This window comes from Sus scrofa, unplaced genomic scaffold (assembly GCF_000003025.6).
Source record: "Sus scrofa isolate TJ Tabasco breed Duroc unplaced genomic scaffold, Sscrofa11.1 Contig2530, whole genome shotgun sequence".
NCBI classification, from domain to species: Eukaryota; Metazoa; Chordata; class Mammalia; order Artiodactyla; family Suidae; genus Sus; species Sus scrofa.
The window spans coordinates 28,454-45,822 of NW_018085117.1; the positions used below are offsets into that span (position 1 = coordinate 28,454).

At 43.9% G+C, this 17,369-nt stretch overlaps 2 protein-coding genes across 2 annotated transcripts; both read left to right on the forward strand.

Annotated features, from left to right (window-relative positions):
- Window positions 1-3,167: 3,167 nt before the first annotated feature.
- Window positions 3,168-4,193, forward strand: LOC100158141 (olfactory receptor 2M3-like). The gene has a single exon (XM_021081910.1). It carries the CDS (start codon window positions 3,255-3,257, stop codon window positions 4,191-4,193), a length of 939 nt encoding a protein of 312 aa, XP_020937569.1. The 5' UTR covers window positions 3,168-3,254.
- Window positions 4,194-15,143: 10,950 nt separating this feature from the next.
- LOC100156955 (olfactory receptor 2M2-like) lies at window positions 15,144-16,159 on the forward strand. The gene has a single exon (XM_001928199.3). It carries the CDS (start codon window positions 15,230-15,232, stop codon window positions 16,157-16,159), a length of 930 nt encoding a protein of 309 aa, XP_001928234.2. The 5' UTR covers window positions 15,144-15,229.
- The last annotated feature ends 1,210 nt before the right edge of the window (window positions 16,160-17,369 follow it).

Here is a 17,369-nt window from a genome sequence, read left to right on the forward strand (position 1 = left end):
AAACAAAGCTTATGCTATAAACATAAGGAACAACAACAACCTTGATGACCTTGGAAAAAATTGGAAGATGACTTCACCAATGTAATTAAAGGCAAGGGACTAAATCCTTGTGGACTAAGAAATTTAACTAGGAAAAAGACTCTAGGAATTTAAGCCTTTTTCTTTACTCAGTCAGTGCTATTGCATCTTCCCAGGAAAGACCAGAAGGTAAGACTGGAGAAAGACGTTTCCATTTCAAAATCGCTGGCACTGCTTGGTTGCAATGAGGCAGAAACGGATGAAAACCTACACTATTGTAGATATTTCCAAACCAGTAGATATAGTTTCATCTTAACTAGGCCAATATTAATTCATTCCATGTATAAAACTTGAGTAACACTTGTCTTGATAGGGTCATGACTTCTTTTTTAATGGCTATTATGTGATTATAAGGCATTACTAGGATTTGATTGTTGTGTAATGCACTGTCTGTTAAAATGCATCAGAGAATTTCTTCATGGACCTAATCTATTGGTTCAAGACCAGTTGTTTTTTTTCCCCCTAGGAAGCACATATCCAACTCTGTGTAAAGCCCAGTGCTGCTCATTTCAAACGGTAATTTCTAAATGCAAGAACTTATGTTTTAGTGGCCTAAACTCTAATTCAGAGGATCATTCATTACGCAAAATAATAGGATAAAAATAAAGATGGAAATTCATAGATGTTTTATGGATTGAATTCTGTCCCTCAAGAGGTATAAGGTGGGGAGTTCCCATTGTGGTGCAGCGCAAAGGAATCCCAATAGTATCCATGAGGGTTTGAATTCCAAACCCAGGCCTGGCTCAGTGGGTCGGGGATCCAGCATTGCCATGAGCTGTGGTATAGGTCGCAGATACAACTCAGATCCCTGGTTGCCATGGCTGTGGTGTAGGAGGGCATAGCAAAAGCAGGTGATGGTTTCTCTGATTCAACCCCAGCCTGGGAACTTCCACATGCCATGGTTGGGGCCCTGAAGAAAAAGAAAAAAGCAAACCCGGAGGCCTGATAATAACACTGTTGCCCAGAGAGCAATGGTTCATATCCACATATGTCTGATCTCAAAATCCATGTCTCTGTTGAGCACTCTGCACCACTTTTGGTGAATAGCAGTCGAAGAGGCCACATGACTGAGTTTAGTGAATGGGGAGCCTATTATTTATTAAAATGAAACAGAATTCATGAGGATGATGGAAAGTCTAAATATGGATTTCATCAGTGTTCTGAATCGGTCATATTTAAGTGGGCTAGACCAAAGCACTTTATAGCCCTCATACGCTCCTCCTACAAATCACACACACACACACACACACACACACACACACACACGAATGCTAATTTTGTCACAACTTTTCGATGGAAGGGCAGTCTAGAGTGGACATGCCATCTTCAGAGAGGGAAAAATGATGGGTCTCCCGCCACAGTTCAGCACCAAAGCTGAAGAAGCAAACAGCCTCTGGATGACAGGATGCATAGATCTCTCTCTCAGCTGAGGGATGGGAGCGAGCTCAGTCCCAATTCTGGCTGGACTCAAAATTTCTAAAATGCTGAATGCCCTCTCTGAGAACCAAAATGCACAATGACGAAGAAAGAACTGTGAGATCCTTGCAGTGGACTTAACCGTCAGTGAAATCCTCCTCTGGCTGGGGATGAAAAGACAGAGATGTGAGAGAAGGATGTTTAAAAATGTGCTACCTCTTTGCCAGGAAAATGTCTTGGGAGGGAGCCAAACTGTGGAAGCCATAGATAGTGAAGCCAGGACCAGTGAACCTTGACTTTAACAGCATCTGGCAGTCAGAGTAGGACACCTGTCCAGGCTTTAACCGTGGTTGGGAGGGGGCAGTGGTAGGCAGCATAGGAGAACACCCCTTCTTTAATGACAGAATCCATCATGTCATGCGGGTGGCTGGGTTCCTGACGGTTCGACAATATAAAAAGCTGTCTCTGTTTTGTTTCTGTCTGACCCTTTAGAAAGCAATTCCGTTTTCCCTAACCACAAGCTGACCTTGGCTCACACTTACCGCTGATAGAGATATACCAAGACATTTGTTTGTTTGTTGTTCACTTGTTTGAGTGTTTGTTTGTTTTGCCCCAGTTGATGATGATTTAGGGAATTTGGCAGAGTCACTTTGGGTGACCATGAAAAGAAATCTCAAGACACTGGCCTTCTCAAACTGAAACAGAAAGGTAATTTTGATTTCTACTTACTCACACTTAAACGACCTATTCATGATGTAGAAATTAGTTGCACTTATCTACCGACTATTCTGAACTGGAAGTTCATCATCTATGTGATTGTATAACCATTCATCCTGGTTGCTCTCCCAGTCGGGTGAACAGATAAAAGCATATTTACATGAGTGCTAATATCTCTTGGAAATAGCAGATGAGGAGATGTAGTTATTATATTTTACCATATAGGCAATGACATTCAACATGCTCTAGTCCTCTGTTACAGAGTTTGTTACATTCTGACACATGAGAACTGTACGGATAAGTGTATCTAGTGTAGGTTATATGGTTCTTGAGGAGCCAAATGCTCTGTCTGATGCTGTGGATTGCACTGGACATGTTGTTTCATAAGCACAACAACTCAATTTAAACGTTATTTCTGAGAAGCTTCCTGGTGGTGTAGCAGGTTAAAGATCCTGAGTTGCTGCATCTGTGGGGCAGGTTGCCGCTGTGGTGTGGGTTTTATCCCAGGCCAGGTAACTTCCACATGCCATAGGGTGTGGCCAAAAATAAAATGAAAAGCAAAGTTCCCTTTGTGGCTCGAAGGTGGCAAACCTGACCAGTATCCATGAGGGCAAGGGTTCAACCCCTGGCCCTGCTGAGTAGTTCAGGGGTCTGGCATTGCTGTGCCTGTGGTGTGGTGTAGGCTAGCAATGTAGCTCCAATTGGACCCCTAGCCCGGGAACTACCATTTGCCACTGGTGCGGCCCTACAAAACAATGAATGAATGAATGAATGAATAAGCTATTTCGGGCTTGTAAAGGAAGAAAACTGAAGCACAGAGAAGTAACTGGTCAGAGGACATGCAGGTGGGTAGAGGCAGAGCTTGAGCGTGGTTAATGCCACCTGCCTGCAGAGTCTCTGCTCATCCTGTTCCAGTCCTGACCATATCGTGTATGTTGCTTTACCAGAGTAGCACACACAGAGGAGTAGATACTGAGTAAGTGACTACACAAAGAGCTGACATTTATAACTTCTTATGGCTCTAGAGGAAGAAAATATTCATCATGGAATGGGAGAATCAGACGGCTAGCTCTGACTTCATCTTGATGGGGATTTTTAGCCACACGCCCACTCACATCTTTCTCTTCTCTCTGGTGCTGGGCATCTTCACAGTGGCTCTCTTGGCAAACACTGTCATGGTTCTCCTCATCTGCCTGGACCGCCGGCTCCACACCCCCATGTACTTCCTCCTCAGCCAACTCTCCCTCATGGACCTCATGCTCATCTGCACCACGGTGCCCAAAATGGCCCGCAACTACCTGTCTGGCAGGAAGTCCATTTCTGTAGCAGGATGTGAAACCCAGATATTCTTCTCTGTGTCCCTCTTTGGGGCTGAGTGCTTCCTATTGGCTGTCATGGCCTATGACCGCTATGCTGCCATCTGCTACCCTCTTCAGTACCCCCAGCTCATGAACTGGAACGTTTGTGGGCTCCTGGCTGCCTCTTCATGGATCCTTGGGGTCTTTGATGGGATTGTCGACATAGCTGCTACTCTGTCCTTCTCCTACTGTGGCTCCCGAGAAATACCTCAATTCTTCTGTGATGTCCCAGCACTCCTGCATCTCTCGTGCACGGATACTTCCACCTTTGAAACACTCGCTTTTATCTGTTGTGTGGTAATGCTCCTCTTCCCTTTGTCACTCATCATCATCTCCTACACACGGGTCATCATAACTGTCATTCGCATGAGTTCTGGGGAGGGTCGGCACAAGGCGTTCACCACCTGTAGTTCCCACCTTGTCGTCGTGGGGATGTATTATGGAGCAGCTATGTTCATATATATGAGGCCCACGTCCAATCGGTCCCCAGCCCAGGACAAGATGGTGTCAGCCTTCTACACCATTCTCACTCCCATGCTGAATCCCCTTATATACAGCCTCCGCAACAAAGACGTGGCCAAAGCATTCAGTAGGGTTCTGGGGAAGGAGAAATCTACAGAATAAGTGGGATAATAGTTAACGGGAAATTTCTTCTTTCATAACTGTCCCTCTGTCTCTCTAGCACATTCATTCATTAAAATAAAACCCCGCACAATTAGTGATAAATGTATAAATAATTTCTTAAAGTAGCCCTCAGGGTTTATGGAGTCTGGGTACACATTCAGTTAATTGATATGGTTTCACTCATTGTATGCTTATTTTGGTTTTCAGTACAATCAGTGAAGTTCTTGAGACGTACATAATTAAGTTAATCAACAGATACACTTCTGTTTATAGAACTAAATAATAAATAAAACTGTCTTCAATAGCTTTTCCCTATTTTCAAAAGCCATTGAATTGGGTTATATTATGCTTGGGTCTTATTGAATTGCTCCTATTAAGATATAGTGCACTGAGTTAATTACCACACATGACTATTTCATTTTGTTATTCTTTCAAAATATAGCCTCTGATGTTTGTAAAACAATAAATACAAGACAATTCATTGAGCTCTTTAAAAAACAAAACAAACAAAAATACATCCTCACGAGATACTCATGGATATTCGTTTACTTGAGAGAAATTATCCTATGATAAATATTACTTATTTTGGCAGAGGAAGGATTTTTTTTTCCTTTTGCTTAACTTCCCTGGTACACTGAGCATGTATATATCTGAAGACTGTCTTTTCGTGGAGCCACTTATTCCAGAGTCTTGGCAGATAATGCAGAGTCATTGACCTACAGATTTGTCTTCTGGGATGATATCTTACAAATCCAAGGTGGTGTAATGAAACCTCAGGGCTGTGCTTCCTACCTAGAACTCACAACTATCGTATCTATACACCAAATCATGGTGGGAATATTTTCTTGCTTCATATCAAAAACAGTACCATTTGAATGAATATAGAAAAGTTTTCGTTCATTTGGCAGAGGTCGTAATAACGGTGTAATGGTATAATTATGACAGAAGCTGCCTACATTTTCCTGGGTTTTCCTGATGAACATGGATGGTAACTGAATGAGAAGGGTGATTGGTCTTTGGTGGAAACCCCCCGTCTCCCATCCAGAGACAACTTGCATGGTCTTCTCAAAAGAATATACTCGGATTCAGTAGGAACGCTTCGTCTTGGCATAGTGAAACATTTTTGTGCCCCAACAAGTCCAGACGTCTGTGAAACTGACTGGTGCTACCTGGCCAGTTGCATAAACGTTAGAAGGACTGGGATTTTATTTCATGGAACTTGCCTATTCATCTCTCATCTGGGCCTGATATTTGCAGTGGCTGTAAAAAGATACATTCGAAATAAGGCACCGAGGTGATATTGATTTACTTAATCGAAAAAAGAGAAAAAAGGTAGAGGCTCCATTTACATGAGGGTGGAGGCGTGAGACTGGGCATTAGATTTGCCATACTCAGTTTAGCACTTCATTGAGCCCCTGAAAACACAGTCATCTGGAAGCAGATGGAAAAGGGGAATGCTGAGTTTTCTGTCTATGTACGTGATGAGCACCACTCAAAGACAAAGCCTGCCAGAAATCCTGGAATCCACACGAAATATTCTTAAGTATTTCTAAACTTTTCAAGATGAAACGATGTCTCAGTTCTTCCTCTCATTTTTAGGGAATTGTAGTGTTTCCCCCAAGACAGAAAAAAGGACAATGCCAAAACAGAATTCCCTCTTTCTTCCTTCTTTTTGGCCGCCCTGCGGCATGTGGAATTCCCGGGTCAGGGGTCAGATCTGAGCTGCAGCTGCACACCAGTGGCAAACTACACTGCAGCTGGGGCAAGGCCAGATCCTTTAACCCATTGTGCCAGGCCAGGGATTGAACCTGTGTCCTGGCAGTGCAGGGACACTGCTGATCCTACTGCACCACAGCGGGAATGCCCCAAATCAAATTCTTGACAGGAGAGTTTTCCTGATGGAGGGTGTAAGTTCACGTGATCAAAATAAGTCCTTCAGGAGTGCCTGTTGTGGCTCGGTGGTAATGAACCCAACTAGTATCCAAGGGAGGAGGGTTTGATCCCTGGCCTCACTCAGTGGGCTAAGGATCCAGCATTGCCCTGAGCTGTGGTGTAGGGTGTGGAGGCGGCTTGGATTCCACATAGTTGTGGCTGTGGCTTTGGCCAGCAGCTTCAGCTCCGATTCGACCCCCAGCCTGGGAACTTCCATGTGCCCAAGGTGCAGGCCTCAAAAGCAAAAAAAAAAAAAAAAAAGTCCTTTAAAATTTTCCCCTATCTTATGCTTCTCTTTCTGTCTTGGCTCCTTCGTTCTGAGATATCATATGCTGTTAAGGGAAAACCTACTATCGTTTTAGATTGACATATTGAGTTGTTTATGGGAGTTTGCTTTGCTTCAGAGAAAGTGTCATACAGAACTAATTACTGCTTGTATGTTAAGTGGCGAGCACAGCCTGTAAATGTTGTTGGCATGAGCACAGTGTTATCATAGGCTTAATTTCTGAGCACCGTAGGAATCTTTGGACCCTCGTCTACATGCTTAAAGAAGGTTTAAATTATATGCCCGTGAGATGCAGACGCAGCTAGGTATGTTTGAATGGAAGAAGGCCTGGCTGCATATACTGCAGGAGCCCAGTACTCTGGAAGAACGATTTCATTGCATTTCTTAAGATGAATGAGACAAACAGACAAGGGGGTGGTTGCTCTGTTTATTTCATGTCTAATCTGACATCATGGGAGGTGATATTACTTGGGCAAAACCCTATCTGGTGTACATTGTAATGGTGAGTGATGAGCTGAGTTGTACAAACTCGCTGAGCACACTTCACGCTGAGGAAAGGCAATGAGCCTCAGGGTGTTCGCCACTGAGTGTGTGTGTCAGGACTACTGCCAAGTGACAGGACCCACTGCTTCACCATCATCAAAGAGGCACTCTTAATGACCTTGCAGGCTCTAAGTGAATATCTCCTGGGTACCCAAACTTATGGGTACTCTGCCAAGTGTGGGCAACGGAGCCCATAAGGAATAAGCTGAGGCCCACCAGGGTTCCATGGGTAACCTATGTGGAGACAGCTTCCTGGATAATCACAGCACCTGGATAAACACATCCGGGATTACAAAGAAAGGACGAACAAGGGGGCATAGACACCCCTAGGGTAGCTCCATCGCGACTTGACTGCTTTTCCCTGGTCCACCCCGTGGGCAGGAGTACTGGTACTAGTGGGTCAGGGATAAGCTCATGTGCTGGGCTATGGTGAGACTATAGAGAACCTTCCTGCGAATGGGGAAAAGGTGAGGTACTTCCTCTTCAATAATCTTAGTGAAGGACAATAGATCCTGCCAAGAGACAGTTCCTCCGAGAGAAGATGTCAGATGGACAGCGGAGACCAAGCGTGTCTCTACATTCTCAGGGAATACCTTTTCTCTCCCCCGCTTCTGCCTTCTTATAGGAATTCCTCACCACGCGAGGGAGGTGTGGAGGGTGGAGGTCATATGTGCACATAGGCAGGAGAGGGCACATGGATAGAGGTAGACCGCCCCCCACCCCCAGCCAACGACTGGGTCATGTGACAGTTGTACCTAGCACGCCCTCTAGTCCACCTCTCTGAGAATTGCACTGAGATAGTGGAGGGGACCTGGCACGATGAAGGTCATGAAAGTGTCTCTCCTTGACATTGGCTTCTGAAATCCTTTCTTCCAGGCCACTCTGATCTGAGGAAGGGGTGGTGGTAGGCCCTGCTCTGTGTGTCTGTGACCTTGAGCGTTGGGATAAATACTGTTATCCCCACTGAGGTTAAACAAACGTGCCTTCTCCCAATCCATTCAGCTAACTTTCAACTTTAGAGTGACAATTTCCACACTCAGACATAAGAAAGCCAAAAGAGACCTCGATACCCCAGCACTAACCAGGGGTAGTTGTTGAGGTCCAGAGATAAGAAGTGGTTTTATCAAGGTCACAGCTTATTATGATCATTGTACAGACTCATCAAAGAGAGCTTGGACATCTTAGGAACCTTAACACACCAATATTCCAGATGGGAGAGGAGGCTTACACCGTCTAACACAATGAAACGTGGCTGTTTCCACAGTGGTCGCTTTTTTTCTGGTCTAATGTAACACTGCCTACGGACTTGTATTTGAGCTTGTACCTTTTGCCTGTCTGTAGAAGGAGGTTGTGTGGCATCATCTCTAAATATATCTTTGTAATGACATTGGTAACACACACACCTACGTCTTTTATGTTTCCCCATGTCCAGAAGTCAGGTTATTATCTAAAACGCATTCTGAATTCTGTGATGTTTTCTGACATCATTTGGGGCCATCACCATTTCAGACAGGTGATCACCAGCAACACTTTGTTCTCTGCTTCAAGCTCGGGAGGCAGGTACTCTTACTTATGAGAACAAACGAACAAAAAAACCTGTTCAGGGACTCATTAAGTCGGGTGCCTTGTGGGGGGCTGAAAAGTTTTAATGAGCACGGGCAAGTTGAAGACCCAGGATGTCTAGTCAAATAATTACCTCATTGGAAAAGTTGGCAACTTGATTTGGTTCCTTGGGACTTAGGGGCAAAGTGCCAACTAGTGAAAGGTGGAAAGGGCCATGATTAGCAGATTCAAAAGGACAAAGTTGTTTGGTTACTTGGTGACATTTGACAGAGAAGTAAGTCCGACAGCAGTAAAGACACTTGGCCATCTAGTTAACATACAACCATCCCATGCTGATTAATATAACAGCAGAGCATTTGCTAGGCCTGCTGTGTTGTCTTAACTGTGTAAAGTCAAAATCATGTCACGACACATTTCTGTACCTTTGGAATCCAGAAGTCTTTCCACTGACGCATCCAAGATACATGGCGTAGAAAATAATCTAGTAACCAGCCTTACACACAATTCGATCCTAAGAGATCATTGATTCCATGACCGATTTTACATTAGATTCTATTGCATACATTGAGTCCTACTGGGATGTTTCTCTTTTTAAAACCAACGAGAAACCACCTCTGTATTATTCTCACTAACCTATTGAATCATCAAATCAAGTTTCATAAGGCACTAAATAAAAAATGATAAAAATAAAAGTATTGTTCTTCCCAGCATTTACTTATTATTTTTGAGAAGTATTTTTAATGCAACAGGAATAATATGATAAACACGCAGATAGCCAACATGAAAGTTCATTTTCTCTTAAGCTTTTGACTTTCTTTTACCACCCCTGCCCCCAATTTTTGGCCAACCCGCGGCATCTGGACCTCCCGTGACAGGAATCGGATACGCACCATGGGTCGGATCCTGGCCAGGGATGAGATCTGAGCCCCCAGGCTCCACCTAAAGCACAGGTGCGGGATCCTTTACCCTCTGTGCCAGGCCTGGGATCAATCCCTGTCCCAGGGCTACCAAGAGGCCACCGATCCCAATCCCATTGTGCCACAGAGGGAGCTCCTGTTTTCCTATTTGGAATAAAACAACATCCCAGCTGGAGCAGATGCCCTCTGTGCAACTCCCCCACATCACACTATTCACAGCTTCCCTTTGCGGCCATAGCCAGAGACTTGAACGTGTGGTTTGATATTCCCAGGTGTGGTATTATATCTGTGTATTCATAAAAGTGACACAATGTGATCTGGAAGATTTTAGTAGCTGATATGGAAGATAGCCTACTCTGCACAGAAGTCTTCAACTCGCATGTTGCACACATTTTATTTTTAAAGATGAACCTCTGTTGCTATAAACGGAGTCCATTCACGTGAACTTGGAAACCCTTGTAGAATACACCAGTGTACAAATATAACACCCTAGTATATTCATGCATGCTCCTATTGATGGATGGTGGTGGTGATATATAGTATATCATCAAGAAACAACAACTGAGATGAATTGGAAGGCTAGCTGGTGTCCGTTCTCTGAAGACTAGAAATGACAGGGGGAGGTATTTCCAAGGATGAAGGGCGCTCCTGTGCAGGCATGATTTTATGGATTGTGGGTCAGATGATACCCAATGCTTAGAGGCAACCTCAGCTCACATGGCCATCCTTGTGTCCTGTGGTGCAGCATTAAGTGTCTACAAAGCCTGGTGAAGAGGGAGGAGGTTTTTCTCAAATAGTCTTTTCCTGGGAGTCGACAGAGGCTCTGCAGTACCTCTTTATTAAACACCGACCCTTTTTGCACCATTGGATCTGGCATCCGAAAGCCCAGTTGCAGAGCAACTTGCTGCATACTCGAAAGCAGCTACAAAGTAGCTTCACGTACTTGGAGACAGAGAGGAAGGTAGGGAAGGAATTTTGGTAAGGCTCCATCTGTCCCTCGTGTGTCACTTATAGTGACTCTAACTCAGAGTGCTCCTGGGACTTCTGAGTGTTTACTGGATTGCTCCCCCCACCCCACCATGGGTCATTCACCTGCCAATGATACAACTTCACATTTCCCTGTGACCAGAGGAGTTGGCACATCTGGCCAAACTGTCCGACTGATGATCAATGCCAGGCATTTGAATCTCAGCTTTTCATCATTTCCACTCAGGGTCAAGCAGGACATTTTAACTGACGCCATGAGGAGAGAGAACTAAGAACTTTGTCTGGGTGTAGGGGGGGCCTCCCCACCCAGAGCGTGCAGAAGTCCCCAGGCCAGGGATCACACCAGCACCACAGAAGCAACAAGGCCAAATCCTTAATCACGAGGCCACCGGGAAACTCCCTAGGCCAAATATTGGAATCACTACTCTCATAAGGAGAAAGCGATCAGCAGTGACTGGGGATGTTTATTTTAAGACGGAATGTGACCACTCTCGAACATTTCCAATATTCCCCCCACAGGTAATAATAATACGAATAAAGTGGTCAAAGGGAAAATCTTTCCTGGTCTCAGGCTCTATGCTGGTAAGTTAGTTAGCAAGTAATTCTCCTCCTTTTCTCAGGCGCAGTAAGGTAAAGTATCTCTGGCAGCAAGCCTATGCATTGTGCCAGAGCTATCCAATGAAGCACAAGCATGTTGAGAGCTTATTAATAGCTTAACCTAAATGTGTGAACTGACATGGAAAACATGAAGGACTGCAAAAGTTCCTGAACAAGATTTGGTCTGGGACAGAAGCCAATAGATCCAAAGGACCAAGATGGCCTTGCTAGCTTTGGGAAAAATAGAGCAGGCACAAGAGAACCTACTGGGAAGATGTTTTTTTAAAGTAGCAATGCATGGCCTCTTCCCAAGACATTCGGATTCACTGAGTCTCAGAATCGTCTGGTCCTAGAAAACATTTCTGAATCTCATCAAGAGATTCTAAGAATCTAAGTTTGAGAACCACTGGGTAGAGACATGAGAAATTATGAAGACTTTTTAAAGCCAGACATTAGCCAGGTGAGTTTTTTGAGTAACCCATATTATCAATGATGAAAGAAACTGCCTGGTATAAAAAAAAAGACAAAGCTTATGCTATAAACATAAGGAACAACAACAACCTTGATGACCTTGGAAAAAATTGGAAGATGACTTCACCAATGTAATTAAAGGCAAGGGACTTAAATCCTTGTGGACTAAGAAATTTAACTAGGAAAAGACTCTAGGAATTTAAGCCTTTTTCTTTACTCAGTCAGTGCTATTGCATCTTCCCAGGAAAGACCAGAAGGTAAGACTGGAGAAAGACGTTTCCATTTCAAAATCGCTGGCACTGCTTGGTTGCAATGAGGCAGAAACGGATGAAAACCTACACTATTGTAGATATTTCCAAACCAGTAGATATAGTTTCATCTTAACTAGGCCAATATTAATTCATTCCATGTATAAAACTTGAGTAACACTTGTCTTGATAGGGTCATGACTTCTTTTTTAATGGCTATTATGTGATTATAAGCATTACTAGGATTTGATTGTTGTGTAATGCACTGTCTGTTAAAATGCATCAGAGAATTTCTTCATGGACCTAATCTATTGGTTCAAGACCAGTTGTTTTTTTTTCCCCTAGGAAGCACATATCCAACTCTGTGTAAAGCCCAGTGCTGCTCATTTCAAACGGTATTTCTAAATGCAAGAACTTACGTTTTAGTGGCCTAAACTCTAATTCAGAGGTAATTCATTATGCAAATTAAGATGAAAATAAAGATGGATTTAATAGATGTTTTTATAGATTGAATTCTGTCCCCCAGGAGTTATAGTTTGGGGAGTTCTCAATGTAGTGCAGTGGAAACAAATCCGACTAGTATCCAAGAGATGCCCTTTTGATCCTGGCCTGGCTCAGTGGGTGGGAATCAGGCATTTCCATGAGCTGTGGTATAGGTCGCAGATGCAGCTCAGATCCCAAGTTGCCATGGCTGTGGCACAGGACAGCAGCTACAGCTCTGATTGCACCCCCACCCTGGGACCCTCCGTGTTCCGCACCTGCAGATCTAAAAATAGAAGCAAAGAATAAAAAAGAGTTGCATGTTGAAGAACCATACCTCAGAATGTGACTTTATTTGCAGATGCAGTCTTTACAGAGGTGATCAAGTTAAAAAGCAGTCACTAGGGTGACTGATGATCCAAATGAGTAGTGTCTGTATCAAAAGAAGACATTTTGAGACCAAGACAAGACTGTCGTGTGAAGATGAAGGAACACATCTTCTACAAGATGAAGGGTGATCTTCTACAAACCAGCAGTTACCAAAGACTGCCAGCAACCCCAGAAGTTAGGTGGAAGGCGTGAAGCTGAGACTTCCTTGCAGCCCTCAGAAGGAACTAGCCTTGCTGACACCTTGTTCTGACACATTTATGCTTCAGAAATGGGGGACAATAAGTTTGATTGTTTAGTTCACCAATTTTTTGGTAGTTTGCTATGGCAGTCTAGCAACCAGTACAGTAGTATTTAATGTCAAAAGTGTGATGATAATAACAGTGATTATGATGGTTGAAGTTTGAATTTCCTCAGTTTGTATTTTGCATTAAGCTTTATTTCGAGTGATTTATAAAAGTTATCTTTTGTAATCCTGAGCGATAGATATTAGTCTCACTATAGAAAATTTTTTTCAAAAACAGGAGGCCAGAGTTCCCCTTGCGGCTCAGTGATAATGAACCCAACTAGTATCCAGGAGGACATGACCTTGCATCCATGCAATCCCTGACCTTGCCAAGTGGGTTAAGGAGCCCGAGTTGCCATGAGCTTCAGTATAGGTTGCAGACACCACTCAGATCTCTTTACTTGGGCAGTGGCTTAGGCAGGCAGCTGCTGCTCTGATTCAACCCCAGCCTGGGAACTTCCAGATGCCACAGGTGCAGCCCTGAAAGAAGAAAAAATGAGAGAGAGGAGACCTGATAATAGCACTGTTGACAGTATAGTAATGGTTCAAGCCCACATACTTCTGATCTCAGAAATCGATTTCTCTGTTCAGCACTCTGCACTGTTTTGAAGAAGAGTAGTTGAAGAGACCACATGCCTGAGTTTAGTGAATGGGGAGCATATTACTTATTGAAATGAAAGAGAGTTCAGGAGGATGTCGAATTTATTCCAGGGCTGGAATGAGGAAATGAACTGAAAATGCTGGGGTGGCTTGGAGGACGAGAACGAAGCATATTTTTCATGAAGGAAGTAAGCGGAGGCCTCACCTAAGGAAACATGGATGAAAGAGTAGAATTGTCGGGGTTTGTGCTGAAAATCATGAGGAGAAACCTCCTGACATGGTGGATGTGATTTCTGGTGCAGTATCATGAACCCAATATACATAGTTGCTATTTTCTCTTCTGACTAGTTGGAACCCGCAGAGGCTTTTGAGAAGCAGAGTTTCAAAACTCAGTGGTATTACAAGAGAGTCATTAGAGAGTGTTGCATCCAGGGGATAGGAAGTGATGGATTTACTCTACTGGAAATGTAATGCTGTTTCTGGGAAAGCAGAGGAAGTTTTCAGAAGGAGTGTGTCTTTCCAATAGATACTGGCCTTTCTCTACATGGGATACCATGAGAAGGGCCTCTTGGAAGGCAAAAAAAAAAAAAAAAAAAAAAAAATGGGTTCCATCAGCACATCTCAAGCATTACCATCATCCAAATCACCTGAAGACTTGTTGAAACATAGTCCTGGGTCCATCCAGTCCCAGAGTTTCTGATTCAGTCGGTCTGGAGTGGTGTCTGGGAATATGCCCTTCCGGCACGTTGTCAGGTGATGTTGATGCTGCTTGGTTGGGGAGCTCCCACTGTGAGAACCAGTGCACTAAATGGATCCTTGCTAAGCATCAGAGGTGATGTTGGGGTGATGTGAAAATCCACCTGTCCTGTGGCAGGCTTGCTATGTGCTCTGCAGGACGGGAGTATTACTGGGTGGTAACTAAGAGAAGGATCATTAGGAGGAACTATGGCATCCACATATGAATTGACCTCTTTGAGTCCTGATTATGTCCAGATTTGTATCTGTCCTCTCCATATGGTCGCTCCTCAATTTCTCATTCCTCTCAAATGTCTCTTTTTGCTCAAAATTTAGTTGAGTTCAGTCATCTTCCTCAAATCTAGTTCAGTCATCTTCCTCAGCACAGGTTTTCTTCTGTTCCTCCTTTTTCCAGTTTTCAATAATCCTTAATGTAAGTAGGTATAAATGTAAATCCTGTTCAGTAGGTAATTAAATAAGTATAGCCATATAGGACTTTGGGATGCACTTTTGTAACAAACAATGACAAGTTCCTAAGCCTGGGAACTTCCATATGACTTGGGTTCAGCCCTAAAAGGACAAAGAAAAAAAAAATCGAGTGAAATTCCTTGTGGCCCAGAAGGTTAAATATCCTGCTTTGCTGCATCTGTGGAGCAGGTTGCAGCCATGGTGTGGGGTTTGTGCCTTGCGTGGTGACTACAGCATGTCATGGGATGTGGCCAAAAATAAGTAAATGAAAGGTTATTTCGGGCTTGTAAAGGAAGAAAACTGAAGCACAGAGAAGTATCTGGTCAGAGGACATGCAGGTTGGTGGAGGCAGAGCTTGAGTGTGGTTAATGCCACCTGCCTGCAGAGTCTCTGCTCATCCTGTTCCAGTCCTGACCATATCGTGAATGTTGCTTTACCAGAGTAGCACACACAGAGGAGTAGATACTGAGTAAGTGACTACACAAAGAGCTGACATTTATAACTTCTTATGGCTCTAGAGGAAGAAAATATTCATCATGGAATGGGAGAATCAGACGGCTAGCTCTGACTTCATCTTGATGGGGATTTTTAGCCACACGCCCACTCACATCTTTCTCTTCTCTCTGGTGCTGGGCATCTTCACAGTGGCTCTCTTGGCAAACACTGTCATGGTTCTCCTCATCTGCCTGGACCGCCGGCTCCACACCCCCATGTACTTCCTCCTCAGCCAACTCTCCCTCATGGACCTCATGCTCATCTGCACCACGGTGCCCAAAATGGCCCGCAACTACCTGTCTGGCAGGAAGTCCATTTCTGTAGCAGGATGTGAAACCCAGATATTCTTCTCTGTGTCCCTCTTTGGAGCTGAGTGCTTCCTATTGGCTGTCATGGCCTATGACCGCTATGCTGCCATCTGCTACCCTCTTCAGTACCCCCAGCTCATGAACTGGAACGTTTGTGGGCTCCTGGCTGCCTCTTCATGGATCCTTGGGGTCTTTGATGGGATTGTCGACATAGCTGCTACTCTGTCCTTCTCCTACTGTGGCTCCCGAGAAATACCTCAATTCTTCTGTGATATCACGGCACTCCTACGTCTCTCGTGCACAGATACTTCCACCTTTGAAACCCTCGTTTTTATTTGTTGTGTGGTAATGCTCCTCTTCCCTTTGTCACTCATCATCATCTCCTACACACGGGTCATCATAACTGTCATTCGCATGAGTTCTGGGGAGGGTCGGCACAAGGCGTTCACCACCTGTAGTTCCCACCTTGTCGTCGTGGGGATGTATTATGGAGCAGCTATGTTCATATATATGAGGCCCACGTCCAATCGGTCCCCAGCCCAGGACAAGATGGTGTCAGCCTTCTACACCATTCTCACTCCCATGCTGAATCCCCTTATATACAGCCTCCGCAACAAGGACGTGGCCAAAGCATTCAGTAGGTGCTGGGGAAGGGAAATCTAGAGAATAAGTGGGATGATAGTTCCAGGAAATTTCTTCTTTCATAACTGTCTCTCTCTCTCTCTGGCTCATTCTTTCATTAAAATAAAACCCGCGCAATTAGCGACAAAGGTATAAATAATTTCTTAATATAAGCATCTGGGTTCGTGGACTCTGGATACACATTCAATTAATTGGTGTTCAGTATAATCAATGACGTTCTTGAGAAGTGCATAATTAAGTTAATGAACAGATACACTTCTATTTATGGAACATAATAATAAGTAAAACTGTCTTCAATATTTTTCCTTCCTTTGATTTTTTATTTTTCCATGAATTTATTACATTTATAGTTGTACAATGATCATTACAACCCAATTTTATCACATTTCCATCCAACAACCCCAGCCCATCCCGCCACCCCCCGAACTGTCTCCTTTGGAAACCATAAGTTTTCTGAACATCTGTGAGTCAGTATCTGTTCTGAAAAAGTTCATTCTGTCCTTTTTTCAGATTCCACATGTCAGTGAAAGCATTTGATGTTGGTGTCTCATTCTATGACTGACTTCACCTAGCGTGATAATTTCCAGGTCCATCCATGTTGGTAACAATGCCGGTATCTCGTTCCTTTAATGGCTGAGTAATACTTCATTGTGTATATGTACTGCTTCTTCTTGATCCACTCCTCTGTTGAGGGACATTTAGGTTGTTTCCATGTCTTAGCTACTGAAAAGTGCTGCAATGAACATCGGAGTACATGCGTCTTTGGGAGTCATGGTTTTCTCTGGATAGATGCCCAGGAGTGGGATTGCTGGATCTAATGGCTGTTCTATGTTTAGTTTTCTGAGGAATCTCCATACTGTTTTTCCATAGTGGTTGCACCAATTTACAATCCCACCAACAGTGCCCTAGGTTTCCTTTTTCTCCACACCCTCTCCGACACTTATTGTTTGTAGACTTTGTGATGATGGCCCTTCTGGCTGGTGTAAGGTGGTACCCCATGGTGGTTTTGATTTGCATTTCTCTAATAATGTTGAACATCTTTTCATGTGTTTTTTTGGCCATCTGTATGTCTCCTTTGGGGAATTGTCTGTTTAGATCTTCTGCCCATTTGTGGATGGGGTGTCTGTTTTTTCGGTATGGAGCTGCAGGAGGTGTTTATAAGTTTTGGAGATGAATCCCTTGTCAGTCGATTCATTTGCAAAGGTGTTCTCCCATTCTGTGGGTTGTCTTT

Bases quoted from the DNA above. Each gene is read 5' to 3' on its own strand.
- LOC100158141 (XM_021081910.1), top strand. From the start codon at position 3,255: ATGGAATGGGAGAATCAGACGGCTAGCTCTGACTTCATCTTGATGGGG.
- LOC100156955 (XM_001928199.3), top strand. From the start codon at position 15,230: ATGGAATGGGAGAATCAGACGGCTAGCTCTGACTTCATCTTGATGGGG.